This window comes from Cetorhinus maximus, chromosome 1, assembly GCF_964194155.1.
Source record: "Cetorhinus maximus chromosome 1, sCetMax3.hap1.1, whole genome shotgun sequence".
In the NCBI taxonomy this organism is placed as follows: Eukaryota; Metazoa; Chordata; class Chondrichthyes; order Lamniformes; family Cetorhinidae; genus Cetorhinus; species Cetorhinus maximus.
This window is the reverse complement of record NC_135879.1, coordinates 18,726,050-18,748,622: the sequence shown is the minus strand read 5'-3', so window position 1 is coordinate 18,748,622 and position 22,573 is coordinate 18,726,050. Positions and strand designations below refer to the sequence as shown.

Sequence of the window (22,573 nt, the reverse complement as noted above, 5' to 3'; positions counted from 1 at the left end):
GTTTAAAGTTGCAGTTTGAATGTTAGTGAATGGGCGAGTGGTTGAATATTTGAATGAGAAGGGTGTTAGGGTGGGTAGGTGAGTGAGGTAAGTGGGTAAATGGGTAGGGTGAGTGAGGTAAGTGGTAGGTGGGTGAGGGGGTAGTCGAGCCTGGGGGGGGTTAGTTGGGTGGTCAAGGGGGTAGTGTGGGGGTCAGTGTGAGTGATTGGGATGTCAGTTCTAGATTTATCCAGGAGTTAGACTAGGTTATTTTTCTAACATTTCCTGGGTAACTATTCAGGTAAGTTGGACCTGTCCAAAGCCTCTGACTTAAAATCAGAGTTGGAGATGTTTGTGGAGGGTCCTGGGGAAAAGGGGAATTGCCCATCAGAAGTTGAAACTTCCTGGGCAATTCCCACATAGGTCAGCAGGTCAGGACTTCTGCAGGGTCCCAAAGTGCATCTCCAGTCAAATATTTGGTCTCCGGCGATCTGGAGACCGGAAGATTTGGGCCACCATGCTCGTGTACCTCTCCGAGTGTTTTACCATTAGTATGTCATGGAATTGCCTCTACGTTATATAGAATGTCTCAGACAATCTGTTGTTCTCTATTTATTAGCCCTACATTATTTGTATAAATAGGGCATCCATTTTTTTCATTGTCCCCTGTTGTTTATCATTTGCATGATTGGACTAAACAAATAAGTTTTATACTGCACAGATTAAATCAAATACAATGTTGTAGTTTAAATTTTGCAACACCTGAACTGTTTTGATCAATAGTTAATGTGAATCAAGGGTTTCACAAGAAATATCTTCGAATCCATTCTAAGGAATGCTTACATTAAAAATAGGAATTAAACGGACTGTTTCTGTGTCCTATTAGCCATTGATAGATACTTGTACCAACTTGCTATATTTGGTAATGCTTAATGCCACCATGGCATCTGACAGTGAATGGGACCCATACTACGGCCGGGATTTTCCGGCCTCATTGGCCTCGGGCGTTATAGTGGGCTGGGGGTCGGGGGGGCGGGGTGTGGGAAACAATATGGCGAGAAGGCGAAAAACCAATTTCAGGCTGTTGTGGAACCAGTTAGCAATCATCCGCTTCACCATCAATAGCGACCTGCATTTCCCACCGCCACACATTGGGAACCCCATTTCAATACTTTAGCATCTCATTATATTTCGACATTACTGCAGTTCTTGATATTTTTTTTTGGATGGGGTGAGGTTGATGGTGGTCAGAGCTTGCATATTTTTGGGGGCACAGATTTTGGGACGATTCGGGGATTGCGATTCCTAGGCGCCTTAGTTTGCAAATTTGCACAACTTTTCTTAATGCTTTGCAAACTACCTAACCAACTTGCATTCAGGAACACAAACGCGAGTAAGTACATGCAAGTCAGACATGGGTTATTCGACATTGAAAAAAAAAACACAAACGCCTCTTTTAGTGCTACATTTTTAAAAAAACGGTAGCCAGTTGAACGCTGTGCCCCATGTTCTGAAGAGGGAGAGAGCACCAACGTACACTCTCAGTGAGTACGCTAGAGGGGTCAGGTCAAACAGAGGGCAATTCCTCCAATCAAGAAAGCGCCCTGAAGCTAAGGGCGCGGCCTGATTCCCTGAGCCAGGCTTGGTGCTGAAAGGACAGCTCACCGTGAACTGAATGCCGAGCACCCGGGGACACATTTTGATCGATCCTTTTTAATGGAGCTGCTTACAGAGCCAAGCCGCCCCTCACCCTCCCACTCAGAGCACATTCCAAAGCCCCTCCTCAAAAGGAAGGAATCACACACACACACAAAAAAAAATAGCTGAACCAACAGCGACACTTTCTTTTCTCATTTATGCAGACGCTATTACTTCCGTGTCAGAGGCTTTGGATGAAATAGCCTGTCACCAAGAGGATTCATTAACTCGCCAGATCCTGGCTGGAGTCCACTGCTTTGCTCGTGTGTGTGTGTGTGTCTGTGAGAGAGTAAAAGTGCGAGTGTGACAGAGTTGTGGTGAGTGAGAATAAGAGCTATCATTCTACGCCCCCCTCTTCTCTCTCTCTCTCTCTCTCTCCCTGTCTCGGAGACTGTGCCCAGAAAGCATGGCTGAGAGTAAGAGACACTGGAACAAGGAAGATGATCTGCCGGTGTACCTGGCCAGACCGGGTACCACGGCTCAAACCCCCCGGCAGAAATACGGGGGCATGTTCTGCACCGTGGAAGGTGCCTACGAGAGGAAGACAATAGATTTCGATGCCTACAGCGTGGGGCGCCGGAGCGGCAAGGCGTCCAGGAGCGCCAGCAGACAGGATCTGTTGTCCCCGGAATCGGATGGACTGAGCGAAACTGCCAGCGATATCAGTGAGATCTCCGGCTCGGTCATCAGCTCTCCCAGCGAGAGGGAGGAGAGGGCCCCGCTGGAGATCAAACCTGCGACCGGCAAGGAGCTGCTCCAGGGCTGGGAGCAGGGCAAGGTACAAGCCAAACCTCCATCATTATCATTATCATCCACCCCAACCCCCCCCCCCCACCCCCCACCACCAAACACACACACACACACACACACATACAAAAGTTAACTTTTTTCCGTTTATTTCCATTCACAAAATCTCTTATTCAATCCACTTTTGCCCATCACTGGAAAAGTCCTCATTTTAACCACTTATGCTTCACAATTGGATTTAGTGCTTTAAAGGAATGATATAGTGGGCTCAGATCAACATAAAAGTGAGGGGTGCAAATCTTTCTGGTTGAAAATGTCCTCCTTCCACCTAGACTGATTCTTTTGTTCCTGGGGTTTATTGAGCGGGTTAGGAGCTCGGCGCCTCTCCTTCACTGAAAGCTAACCAAACCCGGCCCGAGGGAGCGGGAACAGCTGCAGTCCTTGTGGGGTCGTTGTGTTAGATCCATGCTAACGCTCACTCACAAACTCTTGTCAAGATCAGGGCTTGGTGCATTGGCCACGAGCTTCCATCTTTTAATAATTACCCACCCCCTTTCTTGCTGCCTCCACTGAAGCCATTGTCTGTCTGCAACGTGACAACTCCCCCCCACCCCCCACCAACCCACCAACTCAGTTCTTCCTCTCACGCTTTTTATTATATACAAAAGACGTTAATACTCTGGGGCTTTCTGGTCCACCCGGCTTAATGAGATGGGTTTCTTTTCTACAGGTCCCTGACTTCCCCTCATTAGCACCCCGCCTCCCCTCTTCACCTCCAGCGAGCGACATTCAAACAAAGAGACGATCCAGGGGTTATCCTTGTATTCACAGCACAGGGAGAGAAATGAATTAACCCGGGGATAACCGTGTTTGTGGTTATGCCGGGACCATTCATCTTTACTTGAATTGCACAAGACAGCGTGACCCGAAATGACAGCGTGCCCATCACATTTTAGTTGAAGACTACATTCAATTGGAGAGAGCTGGTTGGGAGAGGAGAATTAAATATTTAAATATGATTTCCCGCTACATAGAAAGTAAAGCCAGTGGCGTAATTATCCTGCTCTGACGACCCATTGAGTCAAACTGAGAACATTACAGCTTTTGAATGGCATCAGCCTGCAGAGCAATTCCTCATAGAACCATCCAGAATTCCTCAGTTAGCAGCCTGTGCCCCACAAACAACAAGACATAGAGACCATGGATACTTGAGGTGGGAAGTGGCAAGTAACATTTGTGCCATACAAGCACCAGGCAATGCCCATTTCCAACATGGACGCATGTGAACATCTCTCCTTGACATTCAATGGCATCAGTTTTGTTGAATCCTCTCCCACCAGCATCCTGGGTGAGGGGGAGGGAGGGGAGGGTGGTCTCCATTAACCAGAAACTTAACCAGACTAGCCACAGAAATAAAAACAAAAAACTACTGCGGATGCTGGAAATCCAAAACAAAAACAGAATTACCTGGAAAAACTCAGCAGGTCTGGCAGCATCGGTGGAGAAGAAAAGAGTTGACGTTTCGAGTCCACATGACCGTTCTGTTGAAGGGTCATGTGGACTCGAAACGTCAACTCTTTTCTTCTCCACCGATGCTGCCAGACCTGCTGAGTTTTTCCAGGTAATTCTATTTTTTTTTTGTAGCCACAGAAATACTGGCCGGGATTTTCCGGCCCCGTTGTGGGTGGGACCCGCCGCGGGCAAGACGGCATCCCTGCTAGAAGTCCATTGACTTGCGGTGTGGAAAATCCCGCCAACTGTAGCTGCAAAAGCAGGTCAGGAGCTGGGTATTCTGTGCTGAGTGACTCATTTCCTCTGTCCCCAAAGCCTCTCCGCCATTTACAAGGTACAGGAGTGTGGTGGAATACTGCCTGCCTGGCTGAAGGAGTGCAGCTCCAAAAATCACACAAGAATCTCAGCACCTTCAGCCCCTCCAGGGTGCACCATGGCTGCACCATGTACCATCTACAAGATGCACTGCAGCAACTCGCCAAGGCTCCTTGGCCAGCACCTCCCAAAACCACAACCAGGAGGCAGGTTCAATCGAAGCATTCAAGAGGGCATTCGGTGATTATTCGAACAGAAACAATGCACAGGGGTACAGGGAAAAGGCAGGGCAATGGCACTAGGCCATCATGCTCATTTGGAGCAAAAACAGAATTACCTGGAAAAACTCAGCAGGTCTGGCAGCATCGGTGGAGAAGAAATCAGTTGACCTTTTGAGTCCTCACGACCCTTCGGCAGAACTGAAGTATAGTTAGGAGAGAGGTGAAATATAAGCTGGTCTAAGGTGGGGGGCGGGGGGAGAGAGAAGTTGAGGGTGGGGTGGTTGTGGGGATAAGCAAACAGTGATAGGAGAAGATAATTTGGAGAGCCGGTGCAGACACGATGGGCCGAATGGCCTCCTTCTGTGCCGTTAAAATTCCGTGACCGCTCCAACCTATAAGGACAAGGGCACTATGCACTCAGGAACACCCACAAGCCACCCTGACTTGGAAGTATAATCGCTGTTGATTCATTGTCCAGTGGGTCAGAATCTTGGAGCACCCTCCCTCCTAGCGCCGCGGGCGTACCTTCTCCAGATGGACTGCAGCGGTTCAAGAAGGCGGCTTCGTGGGCAATTTAAGGTGGGCAGCAAAAAATTTGCTGGCTCTGCCAGCAACGCCCACATTCCCGTGAATGGATTGAAAGTCCTGCCCCGCTAATGAAAAGTGCTCAGAGCAGCCTCTAGGAGGAGCTCTCTTCACCCAACTGCCTCCGGATGGCTGCAGACTGACACCTCCTCTGGCTGCACATTTCAAAAAGAAAATAATAATCACACTCATTAAATAAATATTCTTTTTTTCCCAAAAGAATCGAGTTTTAACGTAGCGATTGCCCGTCCAGTTTAAAGCGGGGAAATCCCGCTGCTCCTCTCCTGCCCTCACAATAAAACACAGGCAAAACATGTCCTACCAAGACGGCCAGGATATGCACCGCATCACGGTAAGCTCTTCCTTTCTGGAAAGAAGGTCAGGCCAGTGACCCAGTGTGCCTTGCCTGTGTGTGTGTGTATGTATGTCTGTGAGTGAGTGTACCCTATGTCGGTGCTTTGGGGAGAAGTGGGGGGGTGAAACAAAAGTTTGCCCAGGGATTTGACCGCATCAACCATCCGAACACGAGTCTGACTAGGGGGAAGGTTGGCATTATGGCGGCGAGGGCTCCCACTTTAAAACGCATCCCACCATCTGCACGCGTGACATTATTATTTCAACTCCTTATCCCACCATCGATTCCAGTCGGAATTGCTGAGCACCCATATATATTTATAAATATATATATATGATATATCATGAAGTGTACGAAAGGTTTCAGACAATATCGAGGGGCGCGGCTGTCCTGATCATTTCCAGTTGCGATCGATATGACAATCGATGGTTTGTCTGAACCATCGCTGGAATATCTGGGCTCCCAAGGGGCGTTCGGGATTCCCGGTTTAATCGGCGGGGGTCATTTGATGCGACAAAAAAAAAAATAATTCACAGAATAAGAGCAAAAGGTGCAAATATGATGCAATGTGTAATCCTGGCCATTGAAGCGCAAACGCAAATACAAGATTGTGGCTTTTTCTCTCTCTCAAAGAAAAGGGAGGGAGGGGCGGGTGGGTCCGAACGAGACAAAAAAAAAAATCTTCAAAGCAGGAAACGCCATCATTGAAAGATACCTCGAGGGTCAAACCGTAATTACACAAACTATTAGATTTCATGGAAAGAATTAACTTTGATATTATGTTACATTTGACTATTTTCTAATGATGTTTAAAGTACTTTACCAAGTAAGGTTGCTCCCAATAGTTATAGAGGGAAAAAAATATTTAATCACTCATTCTCATTTGGTTATAAACTGCAGAGCTCTTGGCTCTGCGAGGCCGCTGGAGACTCTTCCCCCCACCCCCGCCGCTGTGTGGAGAATCCTTTTGCTATGAAATTGCATTCCGACAGTAGCCTTTCATCTCCGGTGACTTGAGATCAGTTCCAACTCAGACAGGAACAAAAGTCTCTTCCGCCTGATAATACAATTTGGCTGTTGACCAGCCCGAACAGCGGTGCTGTCGCCAAGAATTGTACATTGCAGTTCATTCTTTGGGGACATTGTAAATATGATCTGAGTGTATCGACTTCATGGGCCATCAAGGCTGATGCTTAGTGAAGTTTCGGATTTGAGACAGAACAATGGACAGATTAAGTGATAGTGTTAAGGCCTCTCAGCTGGGGCTACGCCCTTTCCCAATCAAACTATGTAATGTGCACTGATATCACAATCATGCCGCATCATTGGGGCACAAAGTGTTATTCATTCTGAGGCATTTGAAAAGGCCAGGAATCTAATTCATGAATTAGAGTGAACTGAAAGTCATTCCCAGCTACGAGATTGTGTTTCAGCCTTCTAAGGTGTCCTATTGTGTATTTCTAACATCAGCATGCAAACATAAACTGATAGAGCAGGCTTTAATGCACTGACATGTATCAAGATGCTTAACAAAAAGGGGGTTTAGGGAACATTTAGTTCCTCAAGCTCATTCCACTATTCAATGGCTGATCTGCGACCCATTTCCATATACCCACCTTTGTCCCATATCGCTTAACACCTTTGGTTAATATGAATCCATCAATCTCAGATTTAAAATTAATAATTGAGCATCAGTTGCCATTTGAGGGGGAGACCTTTTGTGTACAGAAAAGTTTCTTAATTTCACTCTTGTAAGGTCTGGTTCGAAGTGTTAGATTCTACCTCCTAGCCTTAGACTCCCTAACCAGCAGAAATAATTTCTCTCTAGCTACCCTGTTGGTTCCCCTTAACAGTTTGAAAGCTTTGATTAGATCACCCAACCTTCTAAACTCCAGGGAACACACCCCTTGTTTGTGTAATAGGGGAAAAGTTAAGATGCAACTAGTTAGTTTTGGAGGATGCTTTTAAAGATACTGCAGTAAGGAGAGAAGTACAGTAAGAAGAGGGAATTTGAAAGAAAATTCCAGAATGTTTGAGCAACATGACTGAATGGTCCCCTGCCAATGGTGGAGCAGAGAGACGGGGGTTGCCGAGTAGTTTCAAGTTGGAAGACTGGTGTAGGGATAGAGGTGGTTTCATGTTTACAGTAAAGAGAGGCCTCAGTGACTTGGGAAGAAAGACATAGGGTGATAGCTGAGTGGGACTTAATATGTGATAGTTGTGGGTTTTGGAGTTCTGGATAAGTTTGATTTTGTGAGGTGAATCTTGGTAGGCCAGTGGGGAGTGTGTGTTGGAAACATGTAGGTCAAAGCATTGAGTGAGGATTTTAGCAACATGAAAAGAGAGGTAGAGGCAGAGGTGGGTCATATTCTGAAGTGAAGTCAACAGCTTTGTCATAAGAGTCTACAGCAAAGTTGTATGTTGTCAAAGACAGCTTAAGCAAATGGTTAAATAGGAAAATTCAGGATTAAGGTGTGGGGTTTCTGATGAGAGCAAAAGAGAATGGCTTAGTTCTTGCCAACGCTGAGGTTCAGAAAGTTTTGTCTCATCCATAACTTAATGAAGCAAACAGCTGGACAGCACAGGAACAGCTGCAAACATGGGCCTGATGTTGAGGAAACAAACATTAAGTTTCAGCAGTATACATTTGGATGATGACCTCCATACTTATGTTAATGTTGTCAAACAATTGCATTTAGATGAGAAATATGGACCAATGATGAAACCTCAGGGCACCCCAAAGGTAACTGTGTGGCAAGGGAGGAAAAGCCAGAAAAGGAGATATGCTAGCTATATTGAAACAGATAGGAAAGGTACCATGGAAGATAGCTGATGCAGGAGCATGGTATTGATCAATGATTAGAGGCATGAGAGAGATTGAGGAAGGCAAGGAGGGGTAACACAACTTGGTTGCAGCCACACAGGTTATGGTTGGTTGCTTTGACATTGGTGTTGTAGGTGGACTAGAAATCACACTGAAAGATCTTGGATAGGGAATGATGGGAGGGTTGGTCATGGAATTAGGTGGTGATGCATTCAAGAAGATGCAGCAGTTGGAGAATGTAATCACATTTGTAAATTGTGTGGCTCCAAAAATGGTGAACAAAGCCAAAGCACAAACTCCTGAACACTCACCTCGCCTTCCTGGCCCCATGCTAGCTAGCATTGTTAATGGTTCCTTTTGCTCAGAATTCACCCTTTTCCCTGTACACAGTTCCTCCAAAAATCCACCCTGGACTTACCTGTCGCCTTCAACTATCATTCCATTTCTAAGTTTGCTTACGTTCTCTAAGGTCCTCATGTGTTGTCACAACCTAGCTCAGTGTCTTCTCATCCAATGTACCCCCTGTTTGAATCCCTTCAGTCTGCCTTCTGCCCTACTATAGCAATGATTTTTTTGGCTAAATTGTTAAATCATATCCTTTCTAACGGTGACCATAGTGCATTAACTTCCCTTGTTCTCCTGGATCTCTCTAAAGCTTTCAACCACAGTTTCATCATACAACATGTCTTCTCCACTATGTCACTCCAGAGGATTGCCTTTGCAATGGTTCTACTATTAGAGCACAGGCTAACCAGAATGATACTGGGGTTTAAAGGGTTAAATATGGAAAAGAACGTGGATGCTGGGTTAATCAAAACTTTCAGAAATAAACTGGATAGATATTTCCTCGGTAAAGGTATTGATCATCAGCCATGATTTAATTAAATGTTGGATCAGACTCAAGAGACTGACTAGCTTACTCCTGTTTCCATTCTTTAATCGCAATGGCTTCTCTTCTCAGCTCCTCACACTAACTTCTGGAATCATCCAAGTATCCATAGTTGGCCCTCTCCTCTTTCCCAATTACGTGCTACCCTTCAATGACACTATTGAAAGGCCCAAGATCAGTTTCTACATGTAACTGATGACAACCACCTTTATCTGAAGAAGAGTCACATTCGACTCGAAGCACTAACTCTATTTCTCTCTCTACAGATGTTGCCAGACCAGTGAGTATTTCCAGCACTTTGTTTTTATTTCAGATTTCCAGCGTCCAAAGTATTTTGCTTTGAACTTTATCTGTGTTGTCCGACTGCCTGTGCAACATCAGGTCATGCTTAGGTAAAAAAAAACTCCACAAACATCAGAAGGTCAAAGCTTTAATTTTCAGCCCCTGCCATAAACTCCAATCTCTCTGACTCCATCTCTCTCTTAGCCACTTGCTCAGAATGATTAAGAGAGTACAAAATCTCAACACGGTGTTCAGTCTAGATCTGCACTTTGAACTCCCACATTATATCCTTAGCTCGACTATTTACTTCCACTCCTGCCACTTGTTCATCTCCACCTATACTTTAGCTCCATTGCTCCTGAAATCCTCACCCATGCTTTTGCCTCCTTTAAACTGGATTTTTTTTTTCCATTCTTCCATGGGATGTGGGCATCGCTGGCAAAGCCAGCAGCTGTTGCCTATCCCGAATTATTCTCGAACTGAGTGCTGATTTCACCAGTGCTCTCCTTTACAGCCTCCTAGCATCACCCCTGCAGAAAGTCCAACTTGTCCAAAGGCAGACTTCCATATACTATCCCTCATTAAGTGTTTTTTGCCCATCACTCTTGTTCTTGCTCCCTATCCCAAATGTATGCAATTTAAGATCTTCAAATCTTGAAAATCCACTTCTATCTTGTATCCTGTGTTCTTGTGTATCTCCTCCTAAACTTCTTGGTCCTCCCTTATTGTTAAACTGCTGATCACTAAACTCTGCTTCTGTCCCTGGCCACCATGCTAGTTGACATTATAAATTGTTCTCTTGCCTTCGGCACTGCCCTCCTCCTTCCAAAACCCTTGTTTGTCTTAAGAGCAAAATGCTGTGATGCTGGAAATCTGAAATAAAAACAGAAAATGCTGGGAATACTCAGCAGGTCTGGCAGCATCTGTGGAGAGAGAAATAGAGTTAACGTTTCAGGTCGATGGTCCTTCATTAGAATTTGGAGTATTTAGAAATGTAACAGTTTTTAAGTAAGACAGGGAAAGGGGGAGTAGGGAAAGAAGAAAAGGAAAGCTCTGTGATAGGGTGGAAGGTAGGAGAGATTAAATGACAAAAGAGATAGTACAGCAAGGCAAAAGTAGATGGTAATGGGACAAAAGAAACAAAAGGTGGGTCTAGAGGAAGTGTAAATAGGAAAGTGGAATCAATGCCAAAACCCACTGTCCAAAAACAAAAAGAATGACACAAAATCGCTCAAAAGAAATGAGGACAGAGGGTATTGTTTGAAATTTTTGAACTCATTGTTGAGTCTGGAAAGCTGTAAAGTGCCTTGTTGAGAGATTAAGTGTTCCTCGAGCTTGCGTTGAACTTCATTGGAACAGTGTAGGAGGCCGTGGACAGCAAGGTCAGAGTGGGGGTGGGGCAGAGATTTAAAATGACAGGCGACTGAAAGCTTAGGGTCATAAATGCAGACTGAATGGAGGTATTCTGCAAAGCAGCCACCTAACTGGCATCAGGTCTCCTCATTGTAGAGGAGATTTGTATGTGTTTCTCCATTTCAGATTGCTTCCCAACTTATGCAACTTCCACCGACCACACAGTTGATCCAAGATTGAGCTTTTGACACTAACCCCTCTCCATCACAAAGGTTGCCAGCTTCCACCTCCTATAGCACATTGGTCTTTGCCCATGTCTCAATCTATTTGCTTTTGAAATCTTCATCTATGCCTTTGCTACATCAAGACTCAAATACTCTAAATGCTGTCCGGGACAACATTCCATCTTTCACACACTGCAAACTTCAGCTTGTCCACAACCCACATTCTATCCTGTACCAATTTCTGCTTGCCATTACCCCAGTTTTCAATGTCCTACATCCAATTGCCCAACTCCCAGAATTAAAATTCTTATCATTTAGATTCCCCTTTTCAACACCGTATTCCACCTGAACTCTCCATTCCTTTGACTGCAGACACTTGTACTTCCCTTGCTCTCTTTGTCTCACAATTGGTGGCCATGCATTTAGCTGCCTAGGTTTCAGGCTTGGGAATCCTCTCCTTACATATTTCCCCAGCACTTCAAATCTGTCTTGTCCTTTAAGATCTTCCTTAAAATCCACCTCATTGATCAAGCTTCTGATCGATTAACCCCAGGGGTGAAGGGGAGACAGACAGAATGGTCACATTTCCTGCCTGCCTCTTTTATTTAATCACTGTTTTTTATCCTTATGCCTCTATGCAGCACCTTGTGACATGTGACCTGTATAAAAGGCATTCTATAAATACAAAATGTTGTTGGAAGATCTGTTGAAGGATACTCTCACTTTTTCTTCTCGTGAATGAACTGTAGACTATATGTGGCATACGTCAAAGGTCATTTTATATAAGGGAAAAGCTACTATGAACAGTAAAAGTTGACTTGCAAGGGTAAATTTTCCATTTGGGTCTCCTATCAGCCATTAGCCAAACACTGAATTGCTAACACTCTCCTGATCATTAATAGGCTGACTTTATCTGATTTTGTGGCTCAGTTTCACTTATGCATTATGAGTGAGTCCTGCTCCATAGTGATGGTGGAAGCTTGCTGGGAAGAAAGTGGGAAATTTTATCTACTCATCCCTTACAAGAAGTGATAAGTACAGTTAAAGGGAAGCAGGTACTTAAATGTGTATGGGGGTGAAAATGGTGATGGTATCCTCAAGGCTAGCTAATAGTTAATATTTATCATATATATTTTGGTAACAGAAATGTCTGGCAAAAAACACAGTGAATGCCCAATAATGTGGAGGCATGAAATTGAGTTGCAACACTCCAACCCCCTGTTTGATAGCTGTTAAGTGAAACTGGCATCAGAAAATGGAAGTAAGGCTTCTTGGTATCCCAGAACATGCTGCCTTGAGGCCAGAATGACAGCATGTCTGGAAAGAGACTGAAGAAGAGGTAGTATCATGACTCTGTGATACTTATTAGCTGTAGATGTCATTCCAGGAAAGCATGGATCTTCAGCTCTGTACTGACTTGGAGCCTATGTAGCCTGTTCTGTATCTTATTGCCAGGTTGATGTGCCTGCACCTCCTAAGTGGTGTGTGGGAGAGCCCTAGCAAGTGGTGCTTTTGGTCCATCCTATCCTGCTTGACATCTCTCCATTGTTCCATCTCTTCCTGCAAAAAACCTAAGTCGCATTTCCATTGGGAAGGCCGTTGTAAAAATACTGTGGATACATTAAGAAAATGACAGTGCCAAACATTTGCTGCAAGACGTCCTGCAAAATGAAATCTGATGAGCTCAGGATAGTGGTTAAAAAGGACAAAAGAGCTGAGCTTCCGAGGTGAGGTGAGAGTGACTGCCCTTGACATCAAGGCAGCGTTTGACCGAGTGTGACACCAGGGAAAACTAGCAAAACTGGAGTTAATGGGAATCAGGGGAAAATTCTCTGCTGGTTGGAGTCAAACTGAGCACAAAGGAAGATGGTTGTGGTTGTTGGAGGTCAATCATCTCAGTTCCAGGGCATCACTGCAGGAGTCCCTCAGGGTAGTGTCCTAGGCCCAACCGTCTTCAGCTGCTCCATCAATGACCTTCCTTCCATCATATGGTCAGAAGTGGGGATGTTTACTGAAGATTGCAGAATGTTCACCACCATTCACGACTCCTCAGATACTGAAGCAGTCCATGTCTAAATGCAGCAAGACCTGGACAATATCCAGGCTTGGGCTGACAAGTGACAAGCAATATTCGCACCACACAAGTGCCAGGCAATGACCATCTCCAAAGAGAGAGAATCTAACCATCGCCCCTTGATGTTCAATGGCATTACCATCACTGAATCCCCCATTATCAACATCCTGGGGGTTACCATTGACCAGAAACTGAACTGGACTAGCCATATAATTACTGTGGCTATAAGATCAGGTTGGAGGCTAGGAATCCTGCGGTGAGTAACTCACCTCCTGACTCCCCAAATCCTGTCCACCATCTACAAGGTACAAGTGAGGAGTGTGATGGAATATTCTCCACTTGCCTTGAGTGCAGCTCCAACAACACTCAAGGAGCTTGACACCATCCATGACAAAGCAGTCGTCTTGATTGGCACCCCATCCACAAACATTCACTCCCTCCCTGACACACAGTAGCAGCAGTGTGTACTATCAACAAGATGCACTACAGAAACTCAGCAAGGCTCCTTAGGCAGTACCTTCTAAACCCACAACTGCTACCATTTAGGAGGTCAAGGGCAGCAGATATATGGGAACACACCACCTGTTCCCCTCCAAGCCACTCACCATCCTGATTTGGAAACATAGCGCCGTTCTTTCACTGTCGCTTGGTCAAAATCCTGGAACCACCTCCATAACAGCACTGTGGGTGTCCCTGCACCAAGTGGACTGCAGTGGTTCAAGATGGTAGCTCACCACCACCTTCTCAAGGCAAATGTTTGCTGGCCTTCATTGCGAGAGGATTTGAGTTCAGAAGTAGGGATGCCCCACTGCAGTTATACAGGGCCTTGGTGAGACCACACCTGAAGTATTGAGTGCAGTTTTGATCTCCCTACCGAAGAAAGGATATACTTTCCACAGAGGGAGTGCAGCGAAGGTTCACCAGGCTGATACTGGGATATGCAGGACTGTCGTATGAGGAGAGATTGGTTCGACTGGGCCTGTATTCACTGGAGTTTAGAAGAATGAGAGAGGATCTGATTGAAACGTATAAAATTCTAACAAGGCTAGACAGACTAGATGCAGGGAGGATGTATCCCCTGGCTGGGGAGTCTAGAACCAGGGGCCACAGTCTCAGGATACGGGACAGGCCATTTAAGACTGAGATGAAGAAAATTTTCTTCACTTAAAGGGTGATAAACCTGTGGAATTCTCTACCACAGAAGGCTGTGGAGGCCGGGTCACTGGGTATATTCAAGAAAGAAATTGATAATTTTTTGGATATTAGGAGCAACAAGGGGTATGGAGAGAAAGCGGACAAATGGCATTGAATTAGAGGATCAACCATGATCATATTGAATGGCGGAGCAGGCTCGAAGGGCCGAATGGCCTACTCCTGCTCCTAGTTTCCTAGTTTGTATGTAATTAGGGATGGCCAATAAATGCTGGCCTAGCCAGCGATGCCCACATCCCATAAGTGAATTAAAAAAAGACACAAAGAGGAAATGAAAATATCAAAGAATATGAAATAAATAGTGAAGTAATCCAAAGACCCATAAGTAACTGAAGAAGAATTGCGATACAGATATGGTTACTAAGAGATGAACAAGATTTCTGCAAGGCAGTCTCTGATGTTTTGAGTGCACATTTTGAAGTGGTTGCAAAGACCAACTTTAAGGATGGATAATTGGCCATATTGGGTTTGATTATTGCAGTATTCCTCATCTCATTAGAATAAGTGCAGTCCAGTCTCCATCTTTTGGTTATTTTGTAGCAGTATTGTTAATTGTTGTAAGCAACTGGCTACATCATATTTTCTTCTTGGAAGTGTGATGTTCTACTGATTATTGAAATTATGAACCAAATGTTTGAATTCACAAATTTCTTCATGAGTCCTAGCTAATAACAAATGAGTAATTATATGACCAATTAAAACTCCAAATAACTCCTGGTATAACGCCTGCCAATCAATCCAACCAAAGAACCTCACCATTATGGAAGCAACGATCACTTAAACCAGGGCGGGGATAACCTATTAGTTAAACTACCTTTTTAATGGCCCAATCAATTTGCTCTGGATTTGCAAATCAGTTACCATATATTGTCCCGGGAAATGTGTAAATATTAATTTTTGGAACACCTTTGGAACATTTTAAAAATTATCAATTACTGCAAGAATAAAAAATAGAAAATAATTGTACAATGTAAGTCTGCCACTGCAGCTCACTCATAACACTAAGATGTAATGAATGCTGAGAACCTATTGTCAATTGTATGAAGCTTTCTGGGTCTCTATTAAACTATTGTTTTGTTACTATATATAATCTATAAATTGAGAAAAAAAGAACAAAGTTATTTTTAACAATCCTGAGGATATCCATTTTTCCTATTCAAAACTGATGATTATTTCCATTTCACATTTATTATTATGCTGAAGAACACTCCATGATCCATGGCTTAAAAAAAAGCATGAATTGAGCGTTGTTGTAAATTAACTTAAAAATTCACAAGCCATGCAAAAAAAAAGCAGTACAGACATAATGCACATTACAGTTACAGTTGGTCAAGATAGCTGCTAATAATAGTGCTGCAAGCAGCAAATGTTTCTGTTACTGCTTCAACTTGGGTTTGAAAGTCTTCACTGGCCACAAGCAATGTTACCCCAAACTGAGGGTTGGGCAGCAGAATACCTATATGGGGTTCCGCACACCATCCAACTAGTACTAACATATTGCTATTTGTCAGTCTCATTCATACATACTTAAAAAATTTACTTGTGTGTGTGAAATGTCATTAAGTAGAATCCAAGTGTTTTGATTTTGGAGGCCACAACTGCAGGTCATGTAAAGCTAAACCCCTTTGAGTGCAGTTACCTGCTGGGAACATAGGATTGGTGAATTTGCCTCATAGATATTAAAACCAAATTCCTGTTATCCTAAAGTTGTTGACATACTGCATGTTCTGAATTAGAATTTATCCATCGGAGGGGAGACTTTGGCCTGAGTGAGACAGAGATTGAGTGAGTATAACTGGGAATTTGGCGCAAAGTGGGAATTCGGTGCATAGGGGAAAAGAGGGGCTTTAGGTAAGGTTTACTCCTAGAAGTAAAGTGTGCTGAGTGGGGGGTTCGGTGAAGCGTGGGGAGGAAGCTTTTTTTCTTCTACTCTTTTTCAACCTTTAGTATTTGATTTCCATGTTGGTGCAGCAAAAGGAGAAGGTAAACCAGTAACTGGTATTATTAGTTTTATCAGTATATTAAGTACTGTATTGTTTTATCAGCATTGTAAAGTTCACTGGCAGTGCCAAAACCTATTGGGAGGTGCAGGCTTTAATTAATTAACAATTCTTAATTACTTAACACATATTGGAGATGGCAGGGCAGGTGATGTGCTGTGATTGCAGGATGTGGGAGCTTCTGGATACCAGTGTGATCCAGGGCAAACACATCTGCAGTAAGAGTTTGAGGCTGCAGGAACTTCAGCTCCAAGTTATTGAGCTGGAGTCTGAGCTGCAGACACTGCGGCATATCAGGGAGAGGGAAAGTTACCTGGACACTTTATTCCAGGAGGCAGACGCACCCTTTAGGATAGGCTCTTCTGATTTAGTCAGTGGTCAGGGACAGGAGGGTGTGACTGCAAGTGAGGCAGGTAAGGGGACCCAGAGGGTAGGAGTGCAGGAGCCTCAGCCCTTGCAGTTTTCCAACAGGTTTAAGGTTTTTTCAGCTTGTTTGGAATAGAGTGGGGGCTGCAGGGTGGATGAAGTAACTGGCCATAGCACCATGGTACAGGAAGCCATTCGAGTGGGGGGAGTTACAAGGAATGTAGTGGTAGTAGGGGACAATATAGCCAGAGGGATTGACACTGTTCTCTGAAGCAAAGAGTGTGGGTCCAGATGGCTGTGTTGCCTGCCTGATGCCAGGGCTTGAGACATATGCCCGGGGCTGGAGAAGAACTTGCAGTGGGAGGGGGTTGACTCAGTTGTCGTAATCCACGTTGGTACCAATGACGTCGGCAGGACAAAGAAAGAGGTTCTGTAAAGTCAGTATGAGGACCTAGGCACCAAATTAAGAAGCAGAACCTCAAAGGTCATAATCTCTGGATTATTATCTGAGCCACATGCAAATTGGCATTGGACAAATCAGTTTAGGGAGATGAATGCGTGGCTCAAAGCCTGGTGTGAGAGTAATGGGTTCCGGTTCATGGGGCACCGGCACCAATGCTGGGGAAAGTGGAATCTGTACCATTGGGACAGTCTACAATTGAACTTACTGGGTCTGGTGTTCTTGAGAGCCACATAACCTGGAAAGTAGAGCGGGTTTTAAACTAAGTAGTGGGGGCAAGGGCACAAATTTTGGAAGATGTGGTAAATCAAGAGTAGAGACAGGCAAAATAGAAAGGTATTATTATGGGAAATGAAAAACAGACCGGGACAGGAAGGGATAGAGAGTACAAATCTAACAGTAGTTCAACAGAACAGACTAGAGGTTATAAAAAGAATAAAAGGATTAAAATAAAGGCTCTGTATCTGAATGCACGAAGCATTCAAAATAGATGAACTGAGAGCACATGTAGAAATAAATAAGTACGATATGATAGCCATTACAGAGATTTGGCTGCAGGAGGACATGGATTGGGACCTGAATATTGAAGGGTATAGGATATTTAGGAAGGACAGGAAGCGAGCTAAAGGTGGAGGGGTGGCTCTGTCAGTTAATGATGGTATTAGCACAATAGAGAGAGATGACCTAAGTTCAGGAAACCAGGATGTGGAAACAGTTTGGTTAGAGAAGAGAAATGGTAAAGGCAAAAAGTCACTTGTGGGAGTCGTGTACAAGCCACCTAATAGGCACCACATGGTAGGATGGAGCATAAAGGAAGAAATAATGGGAGCTTGTCAGAAAGGCACAGCGATAATCATGGGAGATTTTAATCTACATATAGGCTGGAAAAGTTAGATGGGCAAAGGTAGCCTAGATGAGGAGTTCATAGAATGTTTCTGGGATAGTTTCCAAGAACAGCATGTTCTGGAGCTAACCAGAGAGCAGGCTATAAAATACCTGGTATTGTGCAATGGGATGAAATTAATTAATGATCTCATAGTGAAGGCACCCCTAGGTAGCAGTGACCAGAATGCAATTGATGTTTACATTCAGTTTGGGGGAGAGAGGAGTGAGTCCGAGACTATGTTTTTAAACTTAAATAAGGGCAATTATGAGGGCATGAAAGCAGAGCTGGCTAAAGTGAATTAGCAAATTAGGTTAAGGGATAGGTCAATAGAGATGCAGTGGCAAATATTTAAGGGGATATTTCAGAATATGCAGAATAGGTACATTCCAATGAGTAAGAAATAGCGAAAGGGATGGACACACTATCCATGGTTAACTAGAAAGGTTAAAGATAGCATCAAACTTAAAGAAAAAGTATATAATTGTGCAAAGATAGGTGGAAGGCCAGAAGATTTTGATAGAATAAAAGGAATAGCAAAGGATGACTAAAATATTAATAAGGGGGGATAAATTAAAGCACGAGAGAAAGCTGGCCGGAAATTTCAAGACAGGTAGTAAGAGTTTCTAAAATATTTTTAAAAGAAATGAGTTAACAAAGTGAATGTTGGTCCTATAGAAATTGAGTCTGGATAATTGATAATGGAAACAAGGAAATGGCAGGTGAATTGAACAGGTATTTTCACTATAGAGGATACAGGTAACATCCCGGAGGCAGCTGTATATCAGGAAATGGAAGGTAGGGAGGAACTCAAGAAAATTACAGTCACCAGAGAAGTGGTACTGAGTAAATTGTTGGAACTGCGGGCTGACAAGTGCCTGGGTCTTGATGGACTTCATCCTAGGGCCTTAAAATAAGTGGCTAGTGAGATAATTGATGCATTGGTTTTAGTTTTCCAAAACTCCCTAGATTCAGGGAAGGTCCCACTAGATTGGAACATAGCAAATGTAACTTCATTATTCAAAAAGGGAAACTACAGGCCAGCTAGCTTAACATTTAGGGAAAATGCAGGGCACTTGGATAAGTTGAAGGTAATCAGGTGGAGTCAACATGGTTTTGTGAAAGGGAAATCATGTTATACAGAGTGCTTGTGAGACCACACCTAGAGTACTGTGTACAGTTTTGATCACCTTATTAAAGGAAGGATGTAAATATGTTGGAAGCAGTTCAGAGAAAGTTTACCAGACTAATACCTGGAATGGGCGGGTTGTCTTATGTGGAAAGGTTGGATGGGCAAGGCTTGTATTGCTGGAGTTTAGAAGAGTGAGAGGCGATTTGATTGAAACATGTAAGATCCTGATGGGTCTTGACAGGGTGTATGTGGAGAGGATGTTTCCTCTTGTGGGATAATCTAGAACTACAGGTCACTGTTTAAAAATAAAGGGTCGCCCATTTGAAATGGAGATGAGTCGAAATTTTTTCTCTGAGGGTCATGAGTCTTTGGAACTCTCTTCCTGAAAAGGCGGTGGAAGCAAAGTCTTTGAATATTTTTAAGGCAGTGGGGGATAGATTCTTGATAAGCAAGGGGGTGATAGGTTATTAGGGGTAGGTGGGATGCAGATTGGAAGTTACTATTAGATCAGCTGTTATGACCGATGCAGTTGATAAAGCGGAGTTATTTAAAAATCCCAAAGGGAAACTTTAAACAGCTGTCATAACCTATAATTTTAAGTGTTATGTTTGAGATGCGACTCTAAATTCAGGAATCAGACTATCAGTTCTTGAGGTTTTACAGTAAACTAATTGAAACATTTTATTAATTTACCCAGGTTAAAAAAATATATATACATGGCTACAAATTACTACCATCATAACTTTTAACAAATTCCCAAACTAATCTCCATTAAGGCAACAGCAATCTATAGACTTAACCAGGCACCAGGCAAAGCATTTTCACATAAGAATTCAAAATGAGGTTCTTTCCACTGTGGAGCCAGTTGGAGGCTTACAACCGCCTTTTTATCTTACATTACCTCTGCTCTGTACACCCGAAAACTACTGAAGTTATACCTACCACCACTGATTGAATTCAAATTCTCATGGTCTCAACAGCCTCTTTGAATTTCACCTTTTAACAATGAGCCCTCTTTCATAGTACCAATTTTATTAGTGATATAAACATATGGCTTGGTAGCTGCTAGAAAGGCGTCAGTCTTCACCCCACTTCTTGAATGCTCAAAAATGCTTTAAAAAATGCAAATGCACGCTACCTCTCTTACACATCAAACTAGTACATATCAAAGCACCCAGACTAACTGGCTTTAATCCAATTTAGACAAACCCGCAGACTAAACCTCTATCTTAAATGAAAAATATTTTCCAAAATATTGTATGCATTAATAGCTTCATGACATCAGCCATGATCTTATTAAATGGTGGAGCAGATTCGAGGGGCTGAATGGCCCCTGCTCCTTGTTTTTGTTTATTTGTTCATGGGACATGGGCATCGCTGGCTAGGCCAGCATTTATTTCCCATCCCTAATTGCCCTTGTTCAGAGGGCATTTTAAGAGTCAACCACATTGCTGTGGGCCTGGAGTCACATGTATGCCAGACCAGGTAAGGACAGCAGATTTCCTTCCTTAAAGGAAAGGGCATTAGTGAACCAGATGGGCTTTTGCAACAATCAACAATGGTTTCATGGTTATCATCAGACTTTAAATTCCAGATTTTTATTGAATTCAAATTTTATGATCTGCCGTGGTGGGATTCAAACCTGGGTCCCCAGAGCATTAGCCTGGGTCACTAGAATACCAGTCCAGCGACAATACCGTTGTGCCACCACCCCATATGTATTATTGAGGTAAGAGCACTTTCCAAATCTCCAGAGAATTCTAATAGGTTATATCAGCAAATAGGAAGTTAAGCTACAAATAATACTGGGCTGGTTGAGTTCAGGGACACATGTAGTCTACAAGTTGTAGTTTGGATACCTCCCTTGTAGGTTCTTTTGCAGTTGAGGCTAAGGCGCATTCTTTAAAGATCCTTTCGGTCCTTCTACCAACAAAAAGTTGAATGAATGCAGAAAACCCTCATATATGTTTATGGAATTTTCCTTACGTAGTTGTGTATGTTTTGTGGAAAGCCTGGTTAATTAAGAACTTGCCATTAAAAGGTGAAAGGTCAAACTACATCAGATTCTAAATTTGATGATGAAATGCATGAGGTTGGCTGAATGTAGTATGCTTCTATACCAAACTGAATTGAATATAGTTCTAAAAACAAAAAGCTAAAAGCTACTGCGGATGCTGGAAATCCAAAACAAAACAAAAACAGAATTACCTGGAAAAACTCAGCAAGTCCAGACTTGCTGAGTTTTTCCAGGTAATTCTGTTTTTGTTTTGTTTTGAATATAGTTCTATACCAGGCTGAATGCTCCATTGTGATGATTATCAGTCTAATAGAATAGGTTTGGCGTGAAAATAAAGGGGTTATGCTCATGTATGGAATTAACTATGTACCAGAATATTGATTTTCATCATTATCAGTAAAATTCTGCAACATATGTGAGTTACATAATTATTATTGGAGCATCATATCAATTTCAATAATGGTGGAGATTTGGATAGAGCTACCATTGCAATAGGGATGTGTGTCTAGATATGCCTAGAATTATGAGAGTTCCTTATTGCTTTTAGATTTGTATGTTACACAAAATGGTCAGTCAAGGGTGGCACAATATTAAAATAGCTGAAGAATGTTTGTTTAAAAAAAAAATTCATCTTACACAGTGACCATCCATTGGAGTTTTGAGCAAGAGTCAAACCCTTGTTTCCAGCACATACAGCCCCCGAACCTAGGCAACTATATCTCAGTGATCTTCAAACAGGGGTACGTCCATCCTTAGGGGTCGTGGAGGGTTTCAGAGGGTCCATGAAATAAGCAAATGAGCGCTGGCTGGGAACATTGTGTTGCATGGATGAAAATCACGTTAATTATTAGGATCAAGTTTGCAAGCCTCTGTGATAAATGTGAGGAAATCAGTGAATGCCCATTGCTCCCACAAGCGCCTCCTCATTTCATGCCTGCACTGCACTCATGTGTAAACATGTCAAATGCTTGTCAATGCGCTGCTGATGTAATCCTCATCCAACTGCAGCTTGATGTCTCGTTAATGAACCAAGCAAAATTTAGGGATTTATTTCTTGATTTTTTTTTTTCTGTATGACCTTTCCTGTGGGCTTGAGTGGCAGAAAAAGAATTTTTTTTAAAAATTAGCTTCGGTAGCTGAGACGGTAGGAAAATATCTGCTTCAAAATCAAGAGTGTTTAGGGCCTTTGGACTAGTTTGGGGTTAAACTACCAACTGTAGTTTAAATTGATATCTTCCATCAATTATTAAATTTAGATTACTAATCCATTTGAAAATGGGTTATAGATGAGTCATTACGGCACAGAGGGAGGCCAGTCGGCCCATCAAGTCTGTTCCAAATTTATATGTTTGATTTTCCTCAGAGCAATGCAGAGATGACACTAGTTGCTAAGTGTGCTAGAACTTTATTTACAGAGTTTTATACAAAGCTTTAAAACATCTACA

The 22,573-nt window shown here is 43.2% G+C and overlaps 1 protein-coding gene across 2 annotated transcripts in view; it reads left to right on the top strand.

Moving 5' to 3' along the window:
* The first annotated feature begins 1,974 nt into the window (after window positions 1–1,974).
* Window positions 1,975–22,573, top strand: part of LOC144678323 (dihydropyrimidinase-related protein 1-like) — a 61,846-nt gene continuing 41,247 nt past the window's right edge. The window contains exon 1 of one of the 2 annotated variants that reach the window (XM_078538172.1): window positions 1,975–2,455. In XM_078538172.1, the coding sequence (XP_078394298.1) occupies window positions 2,084–2,455 (372 nt within the window). In that variant the 5' untranslated portion in view covers window positions 1,975–2,083. Of the gene's footprint in view, window positions 2,456–5,137; window positions 5,410–22,573 lie in introns of those variants that run through there. The other variant, XM_078538220.1, reaches the window with a different exon arrangement.